The sequence below is a fragment of the Trachypithecus francoisi genome, unplaced genomic scaffold (genome assembly GCF_009764315.1).
Source record: "Trachypithecus francoisi isolate TF-2019V2 unplaced genomic scaffold, Tfra_2.0 Lachesis_group15, whole genome shotgun sequence".
Taxonomy (NCBI): Eukaryota; Metazoa; Chordata; class Mammalia; order Primates; family Cercopithecidae; genus Trachypithecus; species Trachypithecus francoisi.
The window spans coordinates 85,385,590-85,413,267 of NW_022681460.1; the positions used below are offsets into that span (position 1 = coordinate 85,385,590).

The 27,678-nt window shown below is 38.0% G+C and overlaps 2 protein-coding genes and 1 long non-coding RNA gene across 4 annotated transcripts in view; 2 read left to right on the top strand and 1 right to left on the bottom strand.

Annotated features, from left to right (window-relative positions):
• Positions 1-10,449, top strand: part of MED23 (mediator complex subunit 23) — a 41,793-nt gene extending 31,344 nt beyond the window's left edge. The window contains exons 23-30 of one of the 2 annotated variants that reach the window (XM_033235446.1): positions 197-413; positions 2,342-2,578; positions 3,498-3,663; positions 4,208-4,280; positions 5,119-5,333; positions 6,891-7,011; positions 7,707-7,838; positions 9,366-10,332. In XM_033235446.1, the coding sequence (XP_033091337.1) occupies positions 197-413; positions 2,342-2,578; positions 3,498-3,663; positions 4,208-4,280; positions 5,119-5,333; positions 6,891-7,011; positions 7,707-7,838; positions 9,366-9,533 (1,329 nt within the window). In that variant the 3' untranslated portion in view covers positions 9,534-10,332. Of the gene's footprint in view, positions 1-196; positions 414-2,341; positions 2,579-3,497; positions 3,664-4,207; positions 4,281-5,118; positions 5,334-6,890; positions 7,012-7,706; positions 7,839-9,365 lie in introns of both variants that reach the window. The other variant, XM_033235445.1, reaches the window with a different exon arrangement.
• A 3,346-nt stretch (positions 10,450-13,795) lies between these two features.
• ARG1 (arginase 1) lies at positions 13,796-25,235 on the bottom strand. Its single transcript, XM_033235447.1, has 8 exons — positions 25,045-25,235; positions 21,677-21,749; positions 19,100-19,274; positions 16,976-17,135; positions 15,678-15,772; positions 14,971-15,075; positions 14,637-14,773; positions 13,796-14,386 (listed from the first exon to the last, which is right to left on the bottom strand). Exons 1-8 carry the CDS (start codon positions 25,099-25,101, stop codon positions 14,220-14,222), a joined length of 969 nt encoding a protein of 322 aa, XP_033091338.1. The 5' UTR covers positions 25,102-25,235; the 3' UTR covers positions 13,796-14,219.
• Positions 15,019-15,645, top strand: LOC117097531. The gene is made up of 2 exons (XR_004442978.1): positions 15,019-15,173; positions 15,447-15,645. It is a non-coding gene; the product is annotated as an uncharacterized LOC117097531 (long non-coding RNA).
• Positions 25,236-27,678: the final 2,443 nt, after the last annotated feature.

Here is a 27,678-nt window from a genome sequence, read left to right on the forward strand (position 1 = left end):
TCTGTAACATTGAGAATAAATTGAAACTGCAGTTTAGTGGACATAAGTGCTTGTGTAAAAAGAAGTGAAGTATAATGAAGTATAATTTAAAATGTTTCCTTGTAAAAACAAATGTAAATGTTTTCACGTTTAGCTCTTTTAAGAGAATTTTTTTTAAAAAATGCTCTAACCATTTATCATCTTCTCAATTCCACAGAAATATCCAGAGAAGTTGTATTTTGAGGGCCTTGCGGAACAGGTGGATCCTCCTGTGCAAATCCAGTCTCCCTATCTGCCCATCTATTTTGGGAATGTGTGTCTTCGATTCCTTCCAGTATTTGATATAGTAATCCACAGATTTTTAGAGTTGCTTCCAGTATCCAAATCATTGGAGACTCTACTGGATCACCTAGGAGGCTTATATAAATTTCATGGTGAGCTTTTTCAAATTTTAATTTCATCTGATACCTCCATTATCAAAAGTGGGCTGGGCAGGACCAGATGGTAATAGTGGCTCTAAAGGTTTTGTTTTAATTTTTTAAAATTGAAGTGTTTTGAGGATAAGTACTGTGGAGGGTGCTGTGAAGTATAAAATATACAACATAAAAATACAAACAAAAGTGTGAGTTCAGAACAGGGTGATGTTACTATAAACTAAACAGATCTTGGCAGCCTTCTTGGATGGGTAGGATTTGAACTATGTAGCAGCAGCAGGGAAAAGACAGCATATGAGGCAGAAGGGATCATTTGGGGGAATCATGGAGGAGATAAAATAAGGTATATTTGAAGAAAAATTGCTATGTTGGGTTGAATTGAAAATTCTTGGCTGGGCGCGGTGGCTCAAGCCTGTAATCCCAGCACTTTGGGAGGCCGAGACGGGCGGATCACGAGGTCAGGAGATCGAGACCATCCTGGCTAACACGGTGAAACCCCGTCTCTACTAAAAATACAAAAAAAAAAAAAAACTAGCCGGGCGAAGTGGCGGGCGCCTGTAGTCCCAGCTACTCGGGAGGCTGAGGCAGGAGAATGGCGTAAACCCGGGAGGCGGAGCTTGCAGTGAGCTGAGATCTGGCCACTGCACTCCAGTCCGGGCAACAGAGCGAGACTCCGCCTCAAAAAAAAAAAAAAAAAAAAGAAAGAAAATTCTTACCAGAGAGTTCTAGAAATAGGTAGGAAAGACAGATTGTACCTAACTTAGGTCCCCTTGAATGCTAGGCTGATTTTATAATTGCAGATAATAATCAACTGGGAGTTATTGAGTATGATCATGGCATAGGAAACATTATTTCAGAAAGCTACATCCAGTTATAGTTGGCAGCAATCTTAGCAGGAAGCCATTTCAAGGACATGTCAAAAAGCTCAGTTGTGTGATTAGTATCTAAGCAACAATGGTTGCATTGAAAATGACAGAAAAGGGACAGATGGTCACAAAAGACGGAACAGGACTTGATTGGCTGATTATAAGGAGAATATTGAAAGAAAAAGGCAACTCTAAAATTGTAAGCATAGTAACTGGAGAGTGGCAGGGTCAGTGACGGAAATGTGAAGGTCCTGGAGCAGCCACTGTGGGAACAAAGTGTTTGTCTGGCGGGCAGTCCTGCTTCATCTTGAATCTAAGATACCTTCCCTCAAAGCAGAAGTATGAATTGTGTGTTAACACGATAGAATAGGCATAAAGTTCAAGTGAGCATTCTTTTAAAAACATTTTTCTTTTGGATTAGGTAATAAACACACTTGGTGGGGAAGAGTATACAGTGAAAGGTAATTAGTCCCATCCTGACCTCCAGCTAGCCAGTTTCTTTTGGAGGCAGCCAATGTTACCAGTCTCTTGTCATCCCCTCTTAGATATCCTGGGTGGTTTTTTTGTTTGTTTTTAACACAAGTAAAATATAATACACATATTATTCTGTACCCTATTTGTTTCAACTTTATCATGTATTAGCTTTGGTCATTTGTATTAGTACATAAAGAGCTGCCTCATACATGCCATAATTTACTTTCTCAGTCCCCTGTGTTTGACCTTTTAGGCAGTTTTTCACCTTTTGCTAGTGTAAACAGGGCTGCAATGACATCCCTTGTTGTATGTCAAGGGATTAAAATTTATGCAGGGTAAATTTTCAGAAATGGAATTGCTTCCACTTAAATAAAAACAGACATAAATACAACTGTATATTATTAGAAGCATTCTGAGCCTTCCGCTTCTCCTCAGATGAAAATATTCATAGTATACAGTTGCCCAGCATGTGAATTTGTTGCATAATCTTCTGAGCTGTTTTCCAGTTATCTGGGAAGCAGTTGGTCAGTTTTTCACAGTTGTTAGTAACCAGTTAAACATTGTGGTGGTATGTTTTTTTCTTGGCAGATCGTCCAGTGACTTATCTGTATAATACTCTGCACTATTATGAAATGCACCTGAGAGACCGCGCATTTCTCAAACGAAAACTCGTCCATGCAATCATTGGCTCTCTCAAGGATAATCGACCGCAGGGCTGGTGTCTAAGTGACACTTACCTGAAGTGTGCGATGAATGCACGAGAGGAAAATCCTTGGGTTCCAGATGACACCTACTATTGCAGATTGATTGGCAGACTAGTTGATAATATCCTTTTTATTGTGATTTTACAGATTCTCCAGAAATAATGGTATTTTGATTTATGAGAACATATTTTTTCTTTTTAAAGTAATTGTTTATATATTTCAAGGTTTTAACTTTTTTAAGATCACTTCCATTTTCATCTCTGTAAAGGTTTGAAATCTTAAATTAGCAGCATCATACCAGATAGGCTGAAATTCTATTAAAATTTTTATTTTAGAACTTAAGGATAAGTGGTAAAAAAAAAAATTATATTTAAAAATAGACTTTATGGAGATTCATTTCAAAGAAAAAATCTTAAATACTATGTTTCATAGCACATGCATCTGTGTGCTGCTGGAGAACGTAGGATCTTGTTACTTTAAAAAAATTAATGTTTGTATTATAATAAATGATAAATTTTTCTTTATGGAAAAGGTATATTTTAGTGAAAATATACTTGTGTGTTTATTTCTTCATTTTGATTTTATGTTTTCAGTTATTAGTACTCTATACTTAATGTCTATAACCATACCACTATGTTACTAGGTAGAGAAATTCTACATAAATGAGCATGACTTATTTTCCTACACAAAGGAATTTATTTTCTGAAGCAACAGAATGACTCATTATAAAATAATCTTCATATTAATGTCTTATAACTATTAAAAGAAATAGGCTCATGAAACCTAGGTATACCTTGGTTGCATCTGTGGCTATTATGTCATATTTATAAGAACCCACCTGTAAGACCAACCATTTATACCTGTGGTTAATCACATGGTTGCTTTAATACATTTCAATCATGTCAAACTCATTTGCATTTGGTTTGTATTTGCCTCTTAATCTCTCTAAGTGTAGATAAATCATTTCTTGGCAGCTCATAATCCAAAAAATTGATAATCAGATGAGATATTCCAGTTGTTATTGCTTTAACTGTGTGTACCGATGGCTGGCAAATCTCCTGGTCCCTTTCCAAACTGTGACTGGAGATTCAATGAGTTTCCCAACCCAGCTGCCCACGCTCTCCATGTTACTTGTGTGGAGCTCATGGCCTTGGCAGTTTCAGGCAAAGAGGTTGGGAATGCCCTTCTAAATGTTGTCCTGAAAAGGTATGTATTCTGGTTCATGCAGGAAGATTTGTTGTTTATTTGTAAACAGAATGGTATTTTATTTGGAATTTTAAGACAAACCTGTTGCTGAAAGGCTGATGCACGTTGGATGATGACTATTTTCTGGTTCCAGATTTTGTCTTTGTGATATAGGAGTTATGGAATGTGCCCTGGACAGGATCCTAAGATCCGGGTTTGTTCCTACTTCTGCTTATTAATAGCAGTTTGATGTTTAGTATAGGCGTAATGTTAACTTGTCACTTAAAACAAGATTCTCTTCATCTTGTTTTCAAGATTTCAAGATTCTTTTAAAAATTAGCATGAAGTATGGGATAATGATTGGGGAGGAAGTATTTTTAAAAAGACTTCTTGAGTTTTTATGCATATTACATTTTTATTCAATAAAAAATTCCCCATTGTTTTATTGAAATGGATTAGTTGTCGATCCTCTGAATTAGATATATTATTTAAAAATAAGATCTGTTGTCAACCGTCTAAAATGTTTTTATAAATTCATACTTACATTCTTTTTTGCCGGTTGCAGTCAGCCTTTAGTGCCAAGAGAGAACATTACAGCATGGATGAATGCAATTGGTTTGATCATCACTGCCCTACCAGTGAGTTAATAATTGTGATTCGTGCTTAGTGATGAAATATAGCCAGCTGTTCCATGTCAGCAAAAAGAAAAAGATGCATATAGGATGCAAGTTAATGAAGTATTTTATGTTTTTAAAGTTTTTTCATATTATTACTGCTTTAAAAATTTACAGTGACTAGTGTTTGCCTTTCTGTATTAGATCTAAATATATCTATGTGACTTACAGGTCTCTGCATTTTCTAGTACCACCTTACCTATCCAACTTTAGTTTTTACATCATAGCCTGATCTGCTCTTGGCCACTTAACATGTTGTATATCTACAGCTTTTGTTCCTGCAGATAGTGCTTAAGACATGTTTTAGGTACTTCTGAATGTGAGTGAATAAGACATTTTTCTTATTCCAGAGCTTACTTCTTTCCATCACCTTCTCTAAAGCCTGTTCATTCTTTGCTAGCTTAGAGCCTCCTTTATCAGTGAATGAAGCCTTCCCTGACTTTTCCAGCTGACATGAAGACTCCTTTCTTTGACCTCCACACATATTTTTTAAAAGTTTATTATTTTTAAATAAATAATAAAATTATAGATTTATTGTTTGATAAATTAATTGATTTACTGCATAGTATATATCAGGTACCTAAATGAGCTGGGCAGATACATGTATGGAGCCCCCTAACTCACAGGTACTTCACCCAGGTTGTTACTGACTTAATTTGACCAGTTACAAAGTCACCCAACTGTACGTGCAGAAGCTGGAGAAATAGAAAACTTCAAAGAAGGAGAAAACACTGTTACGTTAGACTTTGGGGTGGAATGCTGGATAAGTGATATTTTCACTAGCCTTCCTCCGATTTTAAAGGAGCCGTATTGGATTGTTCTTCATGATCGAATTGTGAGTGTCATCAGCAGCCCCAGCTTGACATCTGAAACAGAGTGGGTTGGCTATCCATTCCGCCTCTTTGATTTCACTGCCTGTCATCAGTCCTACTCTGAGATGAGTTGTAGCTATACATTAGCACTCGCACATGCTGTGTGGCACCATTCTAGCATCGGACAACTTTCTCTCATTCCAAAGTAAGTATAATAATTTCTTAAAGAAATTTAACATAGGCTGGGTGCGGTGGTTCATGCCTGTAATCCCAGCACTTTGGAAGGCCGAGGCAGGCAGATCACAAGGTCAGGTGATTGAGACCATCCTGGCCAACATGGTGAAACCCATCTCTACTAAAAATACAAAAATTAGCTGGACATGGTGGCATGTGCCTGTAACCCCAGCTACTCAGGAGGCTGAGGCAGGAGAATCACTTGAACCAGGGAGTTGGGAAGTTGCAGTGAACCAAGATCGCGTCACTGCACTCCAGCCTGGTGACAGAGTGAGACTGCATCTGAAAAAAAAGGAAATTTGATGTATTTCATTCATTAACAGATGAGATATATACTTCATTCATTAGAACAACTTGTGGCCGGGCGCAGTGGCTCACGCCTGTAACCCCAGCACTTTAGGAGGCTGAGGTGGGTGGATCACAAAGTCAGGAGATCGAGACCATCCTGGCCAACATGGTGAAACCCCGTCTCTACTAAAATACTAAAATTAAAAAACCGGGCGTGGTGGTGTGCTCCTTGTAATGCTAGCTACTCAGGAGCCTGAGGCAGGAGAATCACTTGAACCCAGGAGGCGGAGGTTGCAGTGAGCCGAGATCACGCCACTGCACTCTAGCCTGGGTGACAGAGCAAGACTCCATCTCAAAAAAGCAACAAAAAAAGAACAACTTGCAATGTAAGTTGATCAGAAAGCTCCTTTTGCTTCAGAATTGTTTTTTAAAAATTGACTTGTATGTGCTAGTAATAATCTAATAATGTAGTTTTCCACTATAGTTTGAAGAAGCTTAGTCAAATGCATGCTTTTTCCAGAATATATCCCAAAAGTTACCTTTTAAACTGAATAACTGATATTATCCTATTTCCTGATTATTTTTATTGACCATAATAATGGTATTAATTAGACTGAAATTTCTTGAGAGTGGCATTTCTGTTAGGTTATTCTCTTTTTATTTCAGATAATTCACCTATCAGTAGTTTTACGATTAAGAATGACTTAAATCTGATTTAAACCCCATCTTTAGTAGAAATACAAAAAATTAGCTGAGTGTGGTGGCGGGTGCCTGTAATCCCAGCACTTAGGGAGGCCGAGGTGGGTTGGATAACAAGGTCAGGAGATCAAGACTATCTTGATCAACATGGTGAAACCCCGTCTCTACTAAAAATAAGAAAATTAGCCAGGTGTGGTGGCGTGCACCTGTAATTCCAGCTACTCAGGAGACTGAGGCAGGAGAACTGCTTGAACCTGGGAGGCAGAGGTTGCAGTGAGCCGAGATTGCGCCACTGCACTCCAGCCCGGGCAACAGTGTGAGACTCCATCTCAAAAAAATAAATAAATAAAAAGAATCAAATGAAAATAAGAGCCAGTGAGAGATGTGAGATCAATTAGAAATATTATTGTTACCAAAGTAAAAGGAACTTTTAAAAAATTATGTTTTGTTATAATACTTTGTAAACAATGTATTACAAAATTCAAACAATTTAAATAATTTCAAATCACAGGAGATTTTTATTTTTATCTTCAAATTTTAGGTTTCTCACTGAAGTACTTCTTCCTATAGTGAAAACTGAATTCCAGTTGCTTTATGTATACCATCTTGTTGGACCATTTTTACAAAGATTTCAGCAAGAGAGAACTCGTTGTATGATAGAGGTAAAATATAATCTGGGTTTCCTGTGACATGATTAAATTCTGAAGTATCTATTTAGGTGTTTTACCAGTGTTATTGAAACTGCAGGTCACAACCGTTAGTAGTGAAACTAGTTTAACAGGATCCAAGAGCAACTTTAGCGGACTTAGTGTGCCAGTAATGAATTTAGGGTGGGATGTATTGAATTGGAGATGCAGGAGAAATACCCATTATGAAGGTTGAGAAGAGGTTAAGGATGGAGAAGTACACTTGAGATCTTACATGCAGAGGAACTAATTAAAATCATGAGAATGGATGAAGTCAGTCACTTCTAACAAGATGTCGAAAACAAGGAAAGCACCCAGGAGTAGAACCTTAAAGCAAGAGCTACCAAATGAAACTAAGAAAGTATAAACCAAAGGATCCCTAGGAGTGGAGTAAAGGGGATTGTTTATCTCTTAATTTTAAGATAAATTACTAAACTATGAAGAGAAATTTTATTTAAGCCTTATCAGGGGCATTTTGTAGCACTATAGATTCTTTTATAAATGCAAGCCATATCATATCTCATGTGCATAGAGGTGTGTATGGTATATGACAGTTCTACAACAAAGACAGTATCCCCCAGTGCGAGTGTTGTAATGGAGCCCAGCTGCATCATGCCGAATTATTGAATCGCTTTTAATCACTTAAATAATTTACATTATTTGTTAAATAGATTGGTGTGGCGTTTTATGACATGCTGCTGAATGTCGACCAGTGTAGCACCCATTTAAATTACATGGATCCCATCTGCGACTTCCTATATCACATGAAGTATATGTTTACTGGTGATAGCGTGAAAGAGCAAGTAAGTTGAATTTGTTTAATTATTTTTAATGATGTTTAATTTAGAAAACTTGAACATATAGTAATAGACTTTTTTGGTTTGAGTGATTATTTTTATTTTGTCTAATTTTTTCTTAAGGAAAAAGAGTGGGTATGAGACCTTTTTAGGCAACAGAGGCATATTATTCTAGATGTAGTATTAAAGTAAATACATGTTATAATTTCTTGTACTTTTCCCCCAAAAGACCTAGAGGGTTAATTAATAATAATCTCATTAGGGAGAAACAGTGGGATATGGCTGCTGAAATAGGAGCAGAGAGGTTGTTGTGTTATGAGTAAAGGAGGTCCTACTTCTCCTAACACTCATGGTGACATTAGACAAACCGCAGCATAACTAGAAGACTAAAGTCAGGATTCTAGACTCATCCTGACTAGAGACTAACTCATGAAGAGCGTTTAAAGAATATGGGAATGCTTAACCTGAAGAAAAAAAGTCCTAGGGAATTATTTATGCCCTCAGCATTTTGGAGGGTTTTCGTTTGGAATAGGGATTAGATTTGTTCTGTGTCACTTTAGAGGGTGTATGAATTCTGGGAAAGTTAAAGGGAGGACATCCTGACTTAGCATATGAAGAGGAACTTCCTAATAGGGATGTCTGAAAGTAGAAAAAGACCTTGAATCATAACTGATTCTTTGGGTTGAGATACCCCTCCCAATTCTTTGGGTTGAGATACCAAGGAGGTTGACTCCTTTATGTCTCAGCAGCAGTGTCAAAGAGAAGTGACCTGTTCTCTCATGTAAGAAAGAGAGAAATTATATCGGCTTTTGTTACAACACAGAACATGCAGAGAAACTATAAAAGAAATTGTTTGCTTTTTTTAAAAAAAAAAGTATTCTTTACGTTTGGGCCTAAGAAACTTTAAGACAAGGGAGTACAGAAAGGAAAAGGTCAAAGAGCATCTGAGTAAAGCTAAGAAAGCTGTGAGACGGCTTGATGTGTTGGTCTCCTTAGTGTTTTTCAAAAGAGTAGATCTAATATTATTTAGTTAATTCCAAGTGTAAATCAAAACAAAAATAATCAGTTTTGTAGATAAATGTTGCAGACATGAGTTATTCAGAGAACTTTAAAATATAATTATGCTTCATGCTTCTGTAAAGATGGCATTTTAAAAGAATGATCAGCTTGTTGGATGTATGAAATTTCCAGTGTAAACTCTGCTAGCTTTTGGTAGTGGGATGACTGGCTAGCTAGATAAGTGGATATGCTTTTGTAAGTAAACGCCTATATATGAATATACATATGGTTTATGTACAGACATGCATATGGAATATATAACGGGAGTGTGTGAGGGAGAATGTGTTGTTTCTCATGCAAGAAAGAATTGTATCTGCTTTTCGTAAAACACAGAACAAACATGTTGAGAAACTTCTCATCTACCCCACGCCACTCCTTAGTTTATTGTCTCAGGATATGTGTAAATCCTGCTTTAAATGTGAGAAGTTGAAATTCTCTGATTAAAGTACGTTTTAATGTGTTTTTATTTCTTAGGTAGAGAAAATTATCTGTAACTTAAAACCAGCTTTAAAACTTCGTCTTCGATTCATCACACACATTAGCAAGATGGAACCAGCTGCAGTGCCTCCACAAGCTATGAACAGTGGGTCTCCAGCACCTCAGTCTAATCAGGTGCCCGTGTCTTTACCAGTAACTCAGTGAAGCCAGACTGTACTGTGGAGAAAGTGGAAATACATCCGTCTTTGAGAATAGACTCAAACCTTTTAAATCTGAATGTGATCACGCTATGGTGATAGAAGCAGTGATGATGTTCAGATTGTTTTATTTTGATTCAAATGATGAATCTGTGGACACCTTATAACTCCCATCTCCCTATCTATGTTTTTGTCTCTAAGAGATCAAGTAAGATACATGTTGTTCATATTCATAACAACTTATTAGAGCTACATAGGAACATAGAGGTTATCTGTGATCAAATGACTTTTGTCATTGGCACTTTCAGTCTTTCCTATTCTAGCCATTGTTTTTGTTTGTATTTTTTATTATTAATGACATATTTAGTCTTCAGATATATTATTTTAAAGGCACCACACATGTAAAACAGTTATTACAAATATTTTATGCATAAATCTCTTGGTAGATTTTCAGAATAATAAGATTTTTATCAAGAAAAAGAATCTAGACTTTGTTGCGTTGTAGGAGCAAACAAGGCTTCATATTCTTTTTAAAATGACTTGAAATTTTATTATAAATTTCCATAGTTTCTATCAAGGTCATTGGTAGTTTTATTACCTTTGCTATGGATTCGAACTTACTGTATAAAATGAGTTGGAAGCCATGTAAGAAAATAACATCTGAAAATTCTTGAACTTGGTTGATTCTCCAGTTTCTTTTTTAAAAAATAATTGCTTTTGCAGATTGACACTCTCACCTGACAGATGATGTAATTCTTCAATTTTTATAATCTTAAAATTTTTTAATTTCATATTTGTAAATACAGTACACATTTTATTTCTTCAGGATTTCTTGGATTTTGAGAGACATTGTTAATTTGGGGGGAATTGGCATTGTGAAAGACTTGAAAACTAATGAGTAAAGTCTGCTGAATGAATATACCACGTGATTGCTTCATGACTCGTTTGGAATGAATGTCGGCTGTGTGCCAGGCGGTGTGCTGGCTGGGGTCAGTTGGAAATGGGTTATTCTGTGGGTCCTACACTACAGTTGGTGACTGACATTGGCCTAGGAATTAAGAGTTACAGATTCTTTTAGAAAAAACTAGTCAATTTAACCAACTGTATTTCAAATTCATATTTCTAAATACGTTCCTCCTAGAACTTTATTTTCTTTGTAGCTCATGTTACTGCCATCACTAAATCATTACTGGCCATGCAAGTCCAGCTAAAAATTTATATAATGGTAAAAGTAATTTTTGCAGACTCAGACTCATTCTTTTTTTTTTGAGACAAGAGTCTCGCTCTGTCGCTCAGGCTGGAGTGCAGTGGCGTGATCTTGGCTCACTGCAAGCTCCGCCTCCCGGGTTCACACCATTCTCCTGCCTCAGCCTCCCGAGTAGCTGGGACTATAGGCGCCCACCACCATGCCCAGCTAATTTTTTTTTTTTTGTATTTTTAGAAGCGACAGGGTTTCACCGTGTTAGATAGGATGGTCTCGATCTCCTAACCTCGTGATCCGCCCGCCTCAGCCTCCTAAGGTGCTGGGATTGCACGTGAGCCACCGCGCCCAGCCCCTACAGACTCAGTCTTAATATTACCCAGAAAAAATGCTAGAAATTATTTCAAGTATTAATCTTAACATAGTGTCAGTGTATTCTTGCTGCCTTGAGGAATTTGTTGCTTTTTGATCCTAGAATGAGAATAAAATTATGACTCTAGTATTATACAGAGGAAATGAAAATCAATATAATCACTTTCTCAAGGACATGAACATTCTAATTAATTTATTAAAAATTCAGTTTTCCCTCTCTAGCTTAAAAACATGGGAATATAATTTCCCTGGATAGGCTTTTAAGTACGTTTTTAATCAGAGACTAATAGAAGACAAAAACTTCATTTGGGTTTAGAATACAGCAGAGGGGGCCGGGCGCGGTGGCTCAAGCCTGTAATCCCAGCACTTTGGGAGGCCGAGACGGGCGAATCACAAGGTCAGGAGATCGAGACCATCCTGGCTAACACGGTGAAACCCCGTCTATACTAAAGAATACAAAAAACTAGCCGGGCGAGGTGGCGGGCGCCTGTAGTCCCAGTTACTCGGGAGGCTGAGGCAGGAGAATGGCATAAACCCAGGAGGCGGAGCTTGCAGTGAGCTGAGATCCGGCCATTGCACTCCAGCCCCGTCGACAGATCAAGACTCTGTCTCAAAAAAAAAAAGAATACAGCAGAGGGGGAAAAAATGCCTTTGTATTTATCACATCCTAAAAGTTTTTCTTTTTGAAAATTAATAGTAATTTTAGAGTGACTCTGTCCAGTATGACGTTCTGCAGTGATGGAAATGTTCTTTACCTGTGCTATTCAATACACTAGTTAGTAGCTACATTTATCTGTGAGGCATTTGAAATGTAGAACTGAATTTTTTAATTTTATTAAGCTTTAAATGACCACATGTGGCTACTGTATTAGACAATGTGTCTTAGAGTGAGATCCATTATAATTGCTACCATCTAAAAGTAATTCAATAAAATGTGTATCTTTCGAAGGCCTAGTAGTTAGAGGTAACAGTTTTTAAATTCTGTGTTACATTTGAAAAATCAGATTGTAGGGGCCCTTTATCATATAGCTATTAAAACAAAAACACAGAAGAAATCCATTCATGGAGCCTGCCTTTTTTACAGAACCCCCTGGGGTTTTCACATTAATTGCTGGGAGGAGAAAAACTTTGCTTTTGTTTTGATTACTGTTTACTCTGGTTTGTTTTTTCCATTTTCCTTACTACATTCCAGAGCCAAGATGAGTTTTTAGGATATGGCTAAACGGTAATTGTAGTGATTGAAAGGTGAAACATTGGAAGCGACAGGTAATTGTAGATGACATCCTCAGCTGAATTAGTAATTATTAAAAACAAACTAGCAATTTGATTTATGTGGCTCCTGAATAGATTTTGGGGAATATTTTTTTTTTCAGGTTCTCATTCTGTTGCCCAGGCTGGAGTGCATTGGCGCGATCTGAGCTCGCTGCAACTTCCGTCTCCTGGGCTCAAGCAGTCCTTCCACCTTAGCCTCCTGAGTAGCTGGGACTACAGATGTTCACCACCATGCCCAGCTAGTGTGTGTGTGTGTATTTTTTGTAGAGATGGGGTTTCACCATGTTGCCAGACTGGTCACAAACTCCTGGACTCAAAGTGCTGGGATTACAGGTGCGAGTCACCACACCCAGCCAGGAATATCTTCCATCTCCCAAAAGGCCACTTGAATAGCAACCATGCTTTGAAAATATTAATCAGAATCATGTTTGAGGTTTAGAAAAAGTAAAACGTGGACATCTAGCCCAATGAACCTGGAGATTGCCCAAACCTGTTATTACCCATTTTATAGTTGAAGAAACCAGAGCCAGGGAGTTTAAATAGCTTCAAGGCCTCACAGTGTTTTGGGAATGATGATTTCACTGTGACTTTTAAAATGTTTTGTTTCTTAAATTTTTTTGTTTTTAAGAGACAGTGTCTCACCTGTTACCAAAGCTGGAATACAGTGGCCCAATCATAGCTCATTGCAGCTTTGAACTCCTGAAATCAAGTGATCCCCCTGCCTCAGCCTCCAGAGTAACTGGGACTACAGGCATGTGCCACCACACCCAGCTAATGTTTTTATTATTTTATTTTATTTTATTTTTTAGAGACAGGGTCTTGCTGTGTTGCCCAAGCTGGTCTCAAGCTCCTGGCCTCAAGAGATCCTCCCATCTTGGCCTCCCAAAGCAGTGGGATTATGGGCATGAGCCTACAATTCTTAAATACGTCCTGCTTAGTATTTTTAAGCAGGACATATTGTGAATGTGGGGGGTGTGTGTGTATGTCTGTTGCATGTATTTAGAAATATGTAGACACAATACAATCTTAGTAGTTTTTAAGCAGGACATATTGTGAATGTGTGTGTGTGTGTGGCATGTATTTAGAAATATGTAGACACGGGCCGGGTGCGGTGGCTCAAGCCTGTAATCCCAGCACTTTGGGAGGCCGAGACGGGCCGATCACGAGGTCAGGAGATCGAGACCATCCTGGCTAACATGGTGAAACCCCGTCTCTACTAAAAAAAATACAAAAAACTAGCCGGGCGAGGTGGCGGGTGCCTGTAGTCCCAGCTAATCCGGAGGCTGAGGCAGGAGAATGGCATGAACCCGGGAGGCGGAGCTTGCAGTGAGCCGAGATCGCGCCACTGCACTCCAGCCTGGGCGACAGAGCGAGACTCCGTCTCAAAAAAAAAAAAAAAAAAGAAGTATGTAGACACAATACAATTTTGTTTTAAAGAGTTTATTATAAAAAAATCACATCTTTTGAACGACATGGACACACAGTACCTTTCCAGATGGGGTAGCTTTGTCTCCTGGTTCCAGGAGTCTCACTCTATGTATGGGGTCTTATGTAAATGTGTTTATTTTTAATGCCAGCAAATTTTTAATTGGAAATCAATGTATGCTTCTCTTTCTAAGGATAAGTCTTTTGTCAAGTTAGAAAATACAAGCTTTTAAATTTTGAGAAAGTTAGAATTTCCACATCTTGAATTTTACACCAAGAGGGAATTTGTAGAGTTTTATACTAATTGGAAAAACATTTTTCTGAAAGAACAAATTTTTAGGAAGACAACTCTATGCTTAAGTAAATGATTAGATTTCTAATTATGCCATTAGCTATGAGATTTATATCAGATGTTTCCCACATTTACTTAGGTGGGTTAAGGTAGTCAGTAGGCTTGTGATTACCCTCCCGAGCAACTCCAAAACAAGCCAAGGTTATTGCTACTGCTGTGTTCACTGTTCGGGTTACTTCTTCTGGTGTCTTCCCCAGGGATGGGTTCACTTCCATTATATCTAATCCTGAGAGTAGCCCTACAACAACAAAATGTAATACTGTAATTTATAAAATAGTTGACATTTTGAAATTAGTACAGACAGACTTGAAAGAGTATCCACTAACAGAAAAAGGTAGTAACCAATGGAAAACACTTTAGTTATTGCATCATGTGATTGATGGACATTCTGTAAGTGTCAACTGGGACTTGTTTTCAGGTCAAGGAGGTATAAATATGTATTAGTCAAGTGTACACTTGCTTCTCTATTCCCTCAGATTGTTAACTACCTGTTTTGTAGATTTCTTCCGTGATGTAGAGACCTTCTCTGTATGACAGACCTCCCACGACTGGTGTGCCAGTAGCTGGTGTGAAAGATGGGTCCAGTCCATCAACATCAAAACTCAGATGAATTGGCCTCTTCTTTCTTTTAAAAAGTGGGAAAGGATTTCAGTTTAAGATTGATGGCTTCACATTTCATCGATAAATATATCTGTTACCTTGCTTTATAAAAAGTAGCAACCCATTATTTCACATAAAGACTTTATTAATAACTTACATTGGTTAATGTCAGTACCAACCTTTTATGTTACACACACGTGTGCACACACAAAAGAATCTTACCTTCCTAGTAGATAACTGAGTGTTTCTTCCATCACCTTGCCAATTCCCAGTCTGTCCACTTCAGTCATTGAAAAGTATTTAATGCCTAGAGTTTTCAAAATGTAGCTAAAAAAGAGAAATTAAGATAATTAATAAGGCTGACTGTGCCCGCCTGTCTCCTTTTAAGGGAAATATCAATATAGTAAAATATATAAAATATTTAGGTTCTAGACGGGCGGATCACGACGTCAGGAGATCGAGACCATCCTGGCTAACACAGTGAAACCCCGTCTCTACTAAAAATACAAAAACTAGCCGGGCGAGGTGGCGGGCGCCTGTAGTCCCAGCTACTCGGGAGGCTGAGGCAGGAGAATGGCGTAAACCCGGGAGGCGGAGCTTGCAGTGAGCTGAGATCCGGCCACTGCACTCCAGTCCGGGCGACAGAGCGAGACTCTGCCTCAAAAAAAAAAAAAAAAAAAAAAAAAAAAAAAATTTAGGTTCTGTGAACCTAACTCAATATAGTTTTATTTGTATTTTAACAGCAAGTCAATTGAGATTTAATTGCCTGGATACATGTGTATGTACATGTATATAAATATGTGTGTGTGGGTGTATATGTGTGTATGTGTCCTGATGTTTAATTTTCTCTCATAGATTTGGTCAGTAAAGCACATCTAGCACACAAAGGGATGAAAATGAAGGCAAATCACATCAAGGAATAAGCTTACTGTTCCCCAGGGTCCACGTCTCTCAAGCCAATATACACAATATCCTTGGCAGATATGCAGGGCGTCACCCAGGAGAATCCTGGCACATCGGGAATCTAAAATTGCAATGTTTTCACTTGGTTATGTGTGATTCTCTTGAACAAATCCTACATTCAAAGGCGAAGACACTTATTGGATTGCAAATATCTTACATTTAGAATATAAATATAGAAGAAATCGTGTAAAAATTATACACAATTAAGAAGGGGATATGTGCCTCCCCTTGATTGCTTTGACTTTGCCTTGAACCACTTGGCATTTACCTACTTTGCGCCCCATTCCTACTGGGCCCTTCTTTCCCCGGGCTCCTCTATAAAGAAATGAGTGTGCTCCCATTACTTTGGTAGCTTCCTTCTTTACTTCCCTTTCTCGGTAAGTCCTTAATCCAGAGGATGGCCTAGAGCAGCTGAGGGAAATTTGTGACCTGTCCTTTGGTTATTCTTCACATCATAATATGATGATATCTGCTTTGTCCTGGAGCCACGTTTAGTTTTTCCCATGTGCTAGGTAGATACTTTGCATCCCTTGGTCATTAGTTCAAAAGACATTATTTCTGAGCATTTAACATAAGGAGGTTTTAACCTCTTGTATCATCATAAGGACAAAATAGTATATCAATAAAAACTTTATTGATACACTATGGCATATCAACAAAAGTTAATAGCTATAATATTAAATCTTAATCTGACATTTTATTTTCCATCTTTCAGAAAAGAAGTTTCTAGGGAGCAGGGAGATAGTTCTTTCTCATGATTTAGACAGGTTCTTCTCCCAGTAAATACATTAGTTCATAAACCATTGTATCTGAAATTTTAAAATTTCTCTTTTGAAAAGACTCTATGATATAGAAGGACTACTCGGTAAGAATGCAGGACTGTGTGGCATGCAGTGGAAAGAGGAAGGAGTGAGGAGACCTGGTGCTAGTCCTTGCTTCACTATAGGCTTGGCATATATCTTGGGCAAGTTGGTTAACCTCTGAACCTCCACTGACCTGTTTATAATTGATTACTCTCTGCCCCACTTACTAAAAGGATAGTTTAAGAATTATCAGAGAAAATATATACTAAGTCAGTTTGCAAGGCAGAGATAGAGAGCCTCACTGCCTTTTAATCAACCAACCCTTTGCTTACTGGCTGCAGAGAAAATGACTTGAGATTACACCAAGAATAAGGTAACATGGAGTTTCTCATTTCCCTTCCACCTCCTGAATGTCTCCTAAAAAGTATTCTTTCGCACTAGAGTACCAACCAGTCTTTTACCTTTCCTTTTAGTTCCTTCAGGAGGAAAGATACAGGTTGTCCATGCAAGTTTCCACTTGTGGTTGTCAGTGGAGTGTTGATATCAGTGTGAGCATCCACCCAGATGACTCCGAGATCAGGGTGGACGCTGGCATGGCCAGAGATGCTTCCAATTGCCAAACTTTTGGGGGAGAAATTTTGTGTGAACATCAGGTTTGCAGTGTCACTACATACATCATATTATTCACTCACTTAATGCTCCCGCTTGGTTTTCCCTTAAGTCAGAGTGTCTGATATTTCTGATAGGTTCTAAATTGGAGATGCCAATCAGTTGTAACAACAGAGAAAGCATCACTTACATTTAGTGCTTACTAACTAGTTATATTTACATCGATTGCATTACTAAAAAAATTGTGATTTTTTTTCCCCAAAATCCACCTTGTAAGAATTACACAGATTAGAGCTTAGCCAAAAAATAAATGAGTATAAAAACACTAGCTACACAAGAAATTCCTTAGCATAAGACACTGTTCAATTCTCAAAGTTAAATTTGGATCATTTTCTGCACACTGATCTCTCTTGGGAAATACTTAATTCTCTCAAGTGAAGTATGACAACGTCCTTCAATTTTTTTTAAAATCCAGCTCTTTTATAATTTGGGAGCATCACTCAGAAGTTCTTACATGTTCTTACTCAGAAGTTCTTCAGCCAGCGTATGGCGTGTGTGTTCACTCATTCTATTCAATGCATCTAGTTACCCACTGAACCAGGAACAAAGTTCATCCCAAATACTTCAAGCTCCAGACATTTTGCTGGAATGGAAGACATAAATGATATCTTGCACAGAAGTTAAAAGTTAGGATGTATTAGGTTGGTGTAAAAGTATTGCAGTTTTGCCATTTGAAAACTGCAATTACTTTTGCACCAAGCTAATACTATACAATGCCTGTATTCTCTCATTTGTGAATGTTTAAGTATCACTCAGAGAATCATTAGCTTTTAGATTCTCAAAGTGAAAGCAATCATGCCTTCATGTTCAGGTATGGATTATTCAATGTAACGTTTGTTTTCCCTTCAGGTTTCTTGTCTTTTGCCATGTGCCATTCTTCAGATTTCCATTTACAAATTTCTCCACTTACAAAAGAAAACGAGCCTCGGTTTCCCAATTGCAGTTTTGATACAGAGGCCCTGGTAACAGTGTGGCTTTAGAAGAGGAAGCCGAGGAGGCCTGAAGTCACTGAGCTCAAGAGCCATAGAAGTGTTTCTGGTTTTAGATCTAATCAGGCCTCTCTGGGAAAATTTTCCTAGGCCTTGGGAGTAAATATTTAAAAAGGCTCATGCACAAAAATGGTCTTTGTCACATTATTTGTAATGGTGAAAATTACAATGTAACCTGAATATGTGACAATATGTACATATATAGCGATGTAACCCCTTGATGAAAAATCATGCAGCAACTAAAAAACTGATGCTTATGATGCTTATGCACATCCCATGAAGCAACAAGGAAATTTGCACTGTAGAGTGAGAACACAACATAGACATCTGTCTCTCTCTTACACATGCACACACACACACACACACACACACACACACACGTTAAACAAAGTCATCATGTACAAGGGAAGAAAAGATGCCATGAAAGAAATGTACCAGATTTTCAATTCTGGTTGAAATGGTTGCTAAAGAAGTACGATTACCACATTTTTTTTTTTTCTTGTGTGTGTGCCTGATGCTTTCAAAACTGTTATAATCATTATTTTATAATGAAAAACACATACTTTGAAATTGTTGACCTATATGAGTTGTATATATTATCGGCAATTAAGAACAAATAAGCTATGAATTGCCTCATGTACTTATTTAGAAATGTAAGCTTGTGATGAATGTTTAGATGAAATCCATTCATATTTCATACATTTTCTGCGGTACTAGGTCAAAATACAGATATTGTAAGACTTCAAATTGAGCTGTCTGTTTCTATAATAAAGTTAGTAACCTATAACATTTTTTAAAGGCAGAAAATTTGATATAAAATATAGGTCAATGCTTTTCCATCTATATTTCTATATTTTCTCTCTTCTTCTGGCCTTGGTTACATTTCCTTTGTGCCAGACTCCCATAGACACAGTTATTCAACAAGACCTGTGGTCTCCACCCAGCACCACGCTGATTCTTCCATTCTTCTTGACTTCTGCCACCTTGCCAGCCAGCTGCTCATTCGCTTTTCCCACAGACCTTGGATTCTTCACAATTTGAAAGGGACTGTCATTAGGGATGTCAGCAAAGGACAGGTCCCCATAATCCTTCACATCACACTCTAAAATTAAAAGTTTTTAGTTACTAAATTAAAAAGTAGATTACAAATCAGTCTATGTAGGATGATCCCAATTATATAAAGTAGGCATATATTCACAAGTATAAGCAAACGAAAACCCTGAAAGGTCTGTAAATCCCAGGAAGGTAGACCCATGTCTGCTTTTGCTTGATATCATGTTATCAGTACCACACACTGATGCAGCTGTATACCAGGCTCTCAGTAAACACTTCTTGAATCCATCCAGTTAGACTAGACACCAAAATATAACTGATAATCTTCTGGCTTGGGCTTAATAGGGAATGTCACGGTCTCTGTCTCTGTCTCTCTGTCTCTCTCTGCTTATGTGCTTTTTACGTTTCTATAGTAAGCATGCTTCATTTTGATAAAAAATATATATATCGATATATATATATGTATTCTTAGAAAATTTGGAAAGCACTGGTATATTTTCATCTGGATACACACACACACACACACACACACACACACACAAAATATCCATTGAACCTGCCTCATAGTGGTATTATCATAAATAAATAAGAATATGTGAATACGTGCTTAGCACTAAACCTAACACTTTGGAAGCTTAGGAAATAAAGCTTTTAGTTTTCTTTTTAGTAAGGAAAAATTGCAGGTAACCCCAGATTCCTAAGGACTGAGTGTGCTCCCTAAAAGGCCTTGAATTAGGCTTGAAAGGTAGAGAGTGTCGTGTAAAACTGTGATATGGAATCAGTTCAGTGTTCTGAACTAACTGGCCATTAAATATGGTATTTGTTAACATGTGTGTCTGAATCTGATTTAGTAATGCCTCCAAAAAATTTCACCTGCTGTAACACATGACCAAATTATGCTTGTCAGTTAAGGGACAAGTCCATTTACCCAAGCATTCTGTTCTCAGCTGGGTGTCTGTATTTGTCTTTTTTTTTTTTTTTTTTTTTTTTTTTAAGATTTACAAGGTGTAATTCTTGTTCACTGAAACTCACTGATTTTAAGTGTGCAGGTCAATGAGTTTGAAAAAAATCTAGTCTTGAAACCACCACCACAATCAAGATTTAAAACATTTCCATTCTCCCTCGAATTCCATCCTGCCCCTTTAGAGGTAATTCTTGCCCCCAACCCCAAGAACTGCTGATCTGCTTTCTTTTGCTATGCTTTTGTCTTTCCAGAATGTCGTATCAATGGAATCATATATGTGTAGTCTTTTGTGTCGTAGCCTGCTGTTTTTCAGATCCACCATGTTCTTGCCTGTGTCTGCAGTCCATTCCTTTTTATTTTTTTTCTGGAGATGGAGTCTCGCTCCGTCACCCATGCTGGAGTACAGTGGCGCAATCTTGGCTCACTGCATCCTCTGCCTCCCAGGTTCAAGCAGTTCTCCTGCCTCAGCCTCCTGAGTAGCTGGGACTACAGGTGCATGCCACCACGCCCGGCTAATTTTTTGTAGAGATGGGGTTTCACCGTGTTGCCCAGGCTGGTCTCGAATTCCTGAGCTCAGACAGTCTGCCCACCTTGGCTTCCCAAAGTGGTAGGATTACAGGCCTGAGCCACCGCGCCCAGCCAGTCCATTCCTTTTTATTGTTGAGTACTATCTCATTGCATGGATGTGACACTTTTTGTTTAACCATCTACCAGTTGATGGGCATTTTGCTGTTTCCATTTTTTGGTTATTATAAATGTTGCTGCCCCCAAACATTCAAGTACAAATCTCTTACCCAAGAGAAGTGAAAACTTGCACTTGAATGTTTGTAGTTGTACTTCTCTGCACCCAGAAGTAGATAAATAATATGTTTACCTAAGAAACTGCCCACCTACTTTCAAAGTGGCTGTATTATTTGCATTCCCATCAGAAATATATGAGGGTTCTAGTTGCTCCACATCCTGACCAACACTTTATCAGCATTTTATATGTAAGATAACAGATAATTGAGCCTATACTTTAAAAATATATGTAAATTTACATTTGCATGCTTATGCATATGTATATATATACACACACTGCACAAACACTAGGCACTATTGTTATTATCATTATTACTGTTTTCTTTTATTTTATTTCACAAATGGGGTCCTCTTGCTAGTAGCATACTTCCTGCTGCACCTTGCTTTCCATTTGCTGTTTCCCCGGCTCCCCTACCATCCACCCCAACCCCTGTTCCTGCACACGCAATTTCTCTTATACTGTAGTTTGGCTGGAAAGACAAAATATCTGAGTGAGGATGTACATCAGCAATTCCTGAGCATTCTCCCCATGCCCTGCTGTTTTTGTAGGATGTGTTTCTCAGGTTATAGCCAGTACTGCAATTCTGGTGTAAATATTCCAGACACACTCCAGGTTCACAGGAGCCTGCTCCTTCCTTCAGAGTGGGGAGGAAATCAGGCTGATCATTTTTCAATTTAAAAATTACCTTGTTCTTCGAGTTTCTCAAGCAGACCAGCCTTTCTCAATACTGTAGGGCCTTCTTCCACCCCTCCTCGTGGCTGAACAATTAAAAAATAAAGTACTTCAGACATTGTCATGACCATCAGATGCTCACAGCGGGAACCCTTTTCATTATTTAATCAGTTGAACTGTAACTATCATTTTTTGAGTTCCTACAGAGCCAGGCATTTACATCATCTCTTTTAATCTTCACAGCAAGGTAGACTGAATGACTCTTATGCCAAATAGAAAGAACTAGAATCACAAAGGTTATATGGTTTTCAGACTGGCACACAGCTAATAAGTGGCAGAGCCTGTGTTCATATTCAGGTCTTTGGATTCCAAAACCTGCATCCCCTCTTCCCGTCAACCCATGTTATCAACATAGTGAGCATATAGTTTGTGCAAAAGCAGTCTGGTAGATGAGATCCAATAATGAAAAAGCTTTTGACTTTGAGTCCCTCATAAGCTGATAGGAGATATGGGCACTTAACCCCAATTACAGTACATATCTGCTTCAATGACGACATACAATGTAGTAACAAAAGCAGGATGCCCTTAACACTGTTGGGAACAGGGTGTGTCAGTAAAGGCTGCAAGAAATAAATACTGTTTAAGCTGAGTCTTGCGACATGAGTAGGTAGTTAGGAAAACAAGACAGAGTGACGGAGAAACTCTGCAAACCAAGGGAACAATTGGGCAAAAGTATCGAAAGAGTGTGACATGAAAGAGGCCTACCTGCATGTACTCACAGCAGTAAGCTAGAGCTCTTGGGGAGAAAGCAGGCAACAGAAAAAGTCATCACCTGGGAGCTGAAAACTACAAACAAAGACCAACCCACTAATTTCAAGTTTTGGCCTGCTTAAACAGCAGATGGGAAGTTCTACCCTTGCCGTTTTGACATTAGGGAAGCTAACACTCTTCCTCCAAGGAAGAGTGTTCCTCTAATTGCCCCCTGAACAATTAGAGGTCTAAAGGCACAGTTCTTTTCTGAATCTTTCTGATTTTAATTTCTGACGAGCTTTTAGATGCAGAAAATGATTACATGTTGTCAGATGAGACAACGTGTTAAAAGACACATGTGTCTATCTTTCGGATTGGGGCTGTGGCATCAAAGCAAGCAAATATTTCTTCCCCATTCAAAGGAACAGAAGACTTGCCCTGGGTGCCAGGCAAATCCTTTTATGTCAAATTTCCTGTCCCTAGCAGCAAGGCTCCCACCCTATCTCCTCTGCCTGACACATTTTGCTTCTTTACTACCTTTTTGCTTGACACGCCTCCCTCTCCCCAGTCAAGTAGACACAATTTCTCCTTCTTTCAACCCCAATAGGGTGCTGCTTGGTTCATGTTTTGCCTTTAGTTTTGTGACTGTTTTTGTCTTCTCCTCATTGTTAGATTTCAGTCCAGTTTGCTTTACATTTGGGGCCTATATTTTGTAGTGTAGAGCTGATATATAGTAGATACTCAATCCTCAGTTTGATAAAACTCGTTGGTTTTTTTACCCTTCTCCCTTTCAGACTTTAGAACAAAGCTCATAGACCCCTTAGTTGACACTACATTTGCTATAACACAGCCATTACATTTTCTAGCATTCATTTTTATTTGTTTTATTCAAATGGCTTCTCATGATTGGGCTTTCCTCTTGCTTGCTCTATCTGCCCACTTTGGAAATTGCTTTGTCAGCTCCACTGACTTTCTAAGCTGGGCCCAATCCCTAAATGGCCACAAGTATAAAGTCACCTTTGGAGTCGAATAGTCTGAAGAGACATCAGTGCAAATCAAGGGCATAGGCATTGGAATCAGATTATCTGGTCAAGGCTGTGTGACGTTGAGCACATTACCAAACCTCTCTGAGCCTTTTTTAAACCCAACTGTAAGGTAAAAATAATACCTACTTTATTGTTTGTTCACTGCCTTGCAAGCCTTTCAACGAGGTGAGACAGGGATGAAGCCCTTTCTCAGACTCAACATTTTAGTCATCTGCCCTCTAATCCTTTCCTTTTGCCTACCTGTCAAACCTGTAACTCCTTTAGGTGAGGACGAATACTTACATCTTGGCCATTTTATCCTCTCTACTCTATGACTTAGTGTAAAAAAATCTCTCTCTCTTAGTCCTTACAATCGTGAGACAATGAACTCCATTCTCACGACCATGTTTTAATGGGAGAAGGGTGGTAGAAGGAGGAGACTTGCTTCCCTTTTGTCAATTTTTTAAATTATATATTTATTATAACCTGTTCAAGAGTAGGTGAGAACAGTGTGGATTTTAAAAGGAACACTTCTGTGTCAGCAAAATGTCCCTGTATTTGGGAGAGACTTTTGGAGGATTTCCAGGAGAAGCAAAGTAGTATTTACTGACAGTTCAAATGCTGTTTGGGCCTCTAACCTCTGGCCTCTCTCAATTTGTTTTGCAGTAAAAAGTCAGAGTACACAGCAAGGGTTCCACATTAAAAGGAAGCAAAACGCTGCCCAGATTCTGAGAAACCTGGAGAAAATCAACCTTAGCAGTTTCCACTCACACATTGTCTCGTTTGATTTTGTTCTTTGTTTTTTATCTTCTTTGAGCACAGACGTGTGTTGAAGTCTATGGTGTTCTGTCATCACACTCTCTTTACTAAAATAAGTGTGCCCAGGCAGAAAAAAAAGTGTATTCAGATGTTGTTGGCATGTGTGGATTCACAGCTGGTGGCTCTAAGGAAGTCTGGGAGTTTCATAAATCCATTAAAATCCTTTTAGAGTTGCCAAACTGCAGTAGGATTTTCTTACTTTTTTTGTTCTTTTTTCCCCTTCCAAGTGAGGCACATAAAGGGTTCTACCTAGATCATGAATGAACAGTTTCATAGAATCATTAAAACCCTAACATAACATGAATTATTCACAAAGTTGCATGAAACAATAATATTTCGGTTATCCAAATCATAAGAAGTCTGAAGGTTACCACTAAACTACTAAATTTTTCTAGGCATTAATTACGTAACTAAACAAATGTATTTCTTAAAATTCTCTCTTCCTATACATACACACAGTAACATCAAAAACAAGAGCAACTAAACCTAAGTGACTAGCTACAATGCAGAACTAGTCCATTTCAATTCAAAGAAAAATATTTTCTCCTAAAAAATATGAGAAAACATTCTGTAGGTTCAAATGAATTTAGCTCTAGCTGAGATCAGGAGCCACAAGAATAAGTGGGTATGTGAGTATAATTATACAATGTTGGAAAATGGTGAGAGGACTTTAAAATATAGATTGTATCAGAAAACTGAACGAACTAGACAATAACACCTTACAAATTTTGAAGTCCAAAATTTTCAACTAAATTCCAGGAATTCAAAGAAAGACTTTTTTCCTTACCTGTCCCTTTGAGAAAGGAGCTCCAATAATCCCTATGGTTCTGGACTTAGCACTCATGCTCTGACACTTCTCTTTGCTGCACTTGAGCTCTCCAGTCAGTCAACCCTCAATGACAGAGGGCACATCTTTTTTTCCATTTATACTTGGGTTGAATAAATAACCTTTATTCTAATGAGGACAGCTGGCTCCACCCACTAAACCAAAGAATGACAGAGTCAACAGTCTTGCAATTTTTCATACATGGAGTAACTATAATTCCTCTGAGTCTAGGTCTCTAATTAAGTGACAATTATTCATGTTCTTACTTCACACTCTTTTTAGAAAGCCAGCCAGATGACATTAACCTAGACTTAGACAATTGACAAGTTTCACAACTACAAAAGAAGTCCTATTGTTCTGGCTCAGCGAACTCAGGGCAAGGAACTTTCCTCCTCCAGATCTCTGAAGACCTCCGTGTAGAAGAAGGGCCAGGCTTGGCAAGATTGTCTATCACATCCCTTCCAGCCCTAATATCCTGAGTTAAGATTTCACACATGAGGTTAAACGATTAATCCATGAGACACATTTCATAAACCTTTAGGGTACACTATCGTAAAGAATATATAACTTCCTTTTTTAAAATTATTACTTTAAAAAATTGGTTACTTGATTGGTAACCCAGAGAGGTTACCATTTTTGAAATATGGTGTATAGGAAAATAATTGTGGAATCATACCATAATCAAAATATAGAAATAAAAATAGCTAACATTGAGTTTTTACCATGTGTCAGGTGCTGTTCTCTTTCAAAATACCTTATTTAATATTTATACCAATTTTATGTGAAGTCTTATCATTGGTGCCATTATACTGACGAAGAAACTGAAGCTCAGAGACGTTGCCAACATAGGTTGTAGAAGAAAAGCCGGATTCCGCCTTTGGCATTCTGAATCCACTTAACAGTTGAGCGTGTAGTCTAAACGCTGGGGAGGTGTCAGCCTCTATGCCCCTGGGCTGCCATTTGTCACCATACAAAAGTATGAATTTAAAATAAAGGCACCTTAAAGATCCTTCTGACTTTAAAATTATGTAATTGTAATTTAAAGGGAAAATTCACTTAGTAGAAACTAATTTCTTTTTCCTATTGGTGGGAAAGAACATTTTGGAGTTTAAATTCCATGAGGTCAGAGAACTTTGTCTGCTGTATCCCCAGGGCCTAGAAGAGTGTTGGTATACAATAGGCACTCAATAAATATTTATTGAATGGATAAATGAGGAAAATAAAGTCTCATGGGTCCATTTTGATAGGACTGTTTTCCAAATAGGTTCCTACCTTTTTATTGTGGGTTTGCTTGTATATCCTAAATATTTACTTGTGGTATTCCTCACAGGGCCTAGATATTAACCTTTTATGGCATTGACTTCGCAAATAACTTTTCCCAACCTGTCAGAAATCTGATAACCTTTTATGTTATCACTCAAAATCCTCAATTTAAAAATAAACACTTGCATAATTTCCCCCAATGCTTTGTGCTTTGGAAGTCTTATTAAAGTCCTGCCAACCCCCAAATTGTAGGTATGTACTTCTACATTTTCTTCCATTTGACTTAGAGCTTATCTTTCTCACTTAGTTCTTTAATCCATCTTTGTATGTTGTGTTCATTTTCCAAGTCTATTTTTCCTGTATCACCCACGCATCCGTTTCCTCAACAACACCCATTGAACAGTCATTCATTTAGCAATTGATTGGAGTGCTGTCTGTCACTAAACTCTTTCTTCTGTTCCATTGACTTATTTACCTATGGCTGCACCAGGTCCATCAGGTTATCAATATGGCTTTGTGGTACATCTTATCATTGTTTAGGCAAGAGTAACCGTTTTGCTCTTCTTTTTCAAAACTGATTTATCTTTTATGAGTCTGTATTCTCCTAGAGTTGGAATAACTTAATTCCTTAAAAATATTCTGCTAGAATTTTTACTAAATTTATAAATCAATCCATAGAGATTTGCTAACTTTCAAATTTCATTGCTAGAATGTTTTCTTTGAAAAATTCACATCCTGAAAGTTCTTCATATGCCAAGCTGAGATTGCCTTCCTGTCATTTGAACCATTGGTTACCACTCTTTAATCCAAGTAAAGTACATTATCTCTTGGCTGTCATGTCTTTCTTGGATTTCTACTGTTTAAGCTGAATATTCCCAAATACCTCACCAATTTCTTGTGTTACCTGGTTGCCACTTTCCTTCAGGTCACCAACTTGCTCGCTTTCTTCAGAACATCTTGCTTCCCTCTGCCTTTCCTAAATAGGGCATCCAGAACAAAGTGCGCATATCCAAATACAGGTGGAGTCATCTGGTCCATCAGACACAAATTTGATAACACTTGACGTTTCCAAGTCACTGACAAAAATGTTGAACAAGGCAGCACGTTTACAAACACTCTGTGACATTCCACTGGAAACCTTAACCCAGACTGGCATAGCTCCATTAATTAATCATCAGGCGAGGTACAACTGATTACTAATTTCCAACTCAACCACTCCATCCTGTTCACAAGGACATCATAAGGGAATTTATCAGGTGTCTCAATAAAACCTCACCACACTTTACTACCTTTGTCTTCTGCCAATCTGACTTCCCTGTCAAAGCTGATGAG

Bases quoted from the DNA above. Each gene is read 5' to 3' on its own strand.
- ARG1 (XM_033235447.1), bottom strand. From the start codon at position 25,101: ATGAGTGCTAAGTCCAGAACCATAGGGATTATTGGAGCTCCTTTCTCA. The intron at 21,750-25,044 runs GTAAGGAAAAAA...TTAATTGTTCAG, and splicing joins CTCCTTTCTCAAAGGGACAG to CCACGAGGAGGGGTGGAAGA. The intron at 19,275-21,676 runs GTAATTTTTAAA...TTTTAATTTTAG, and splicing joins TGAGAAACTCGAAGAACAAG to AGTGTGATGTGAAGGATTAT.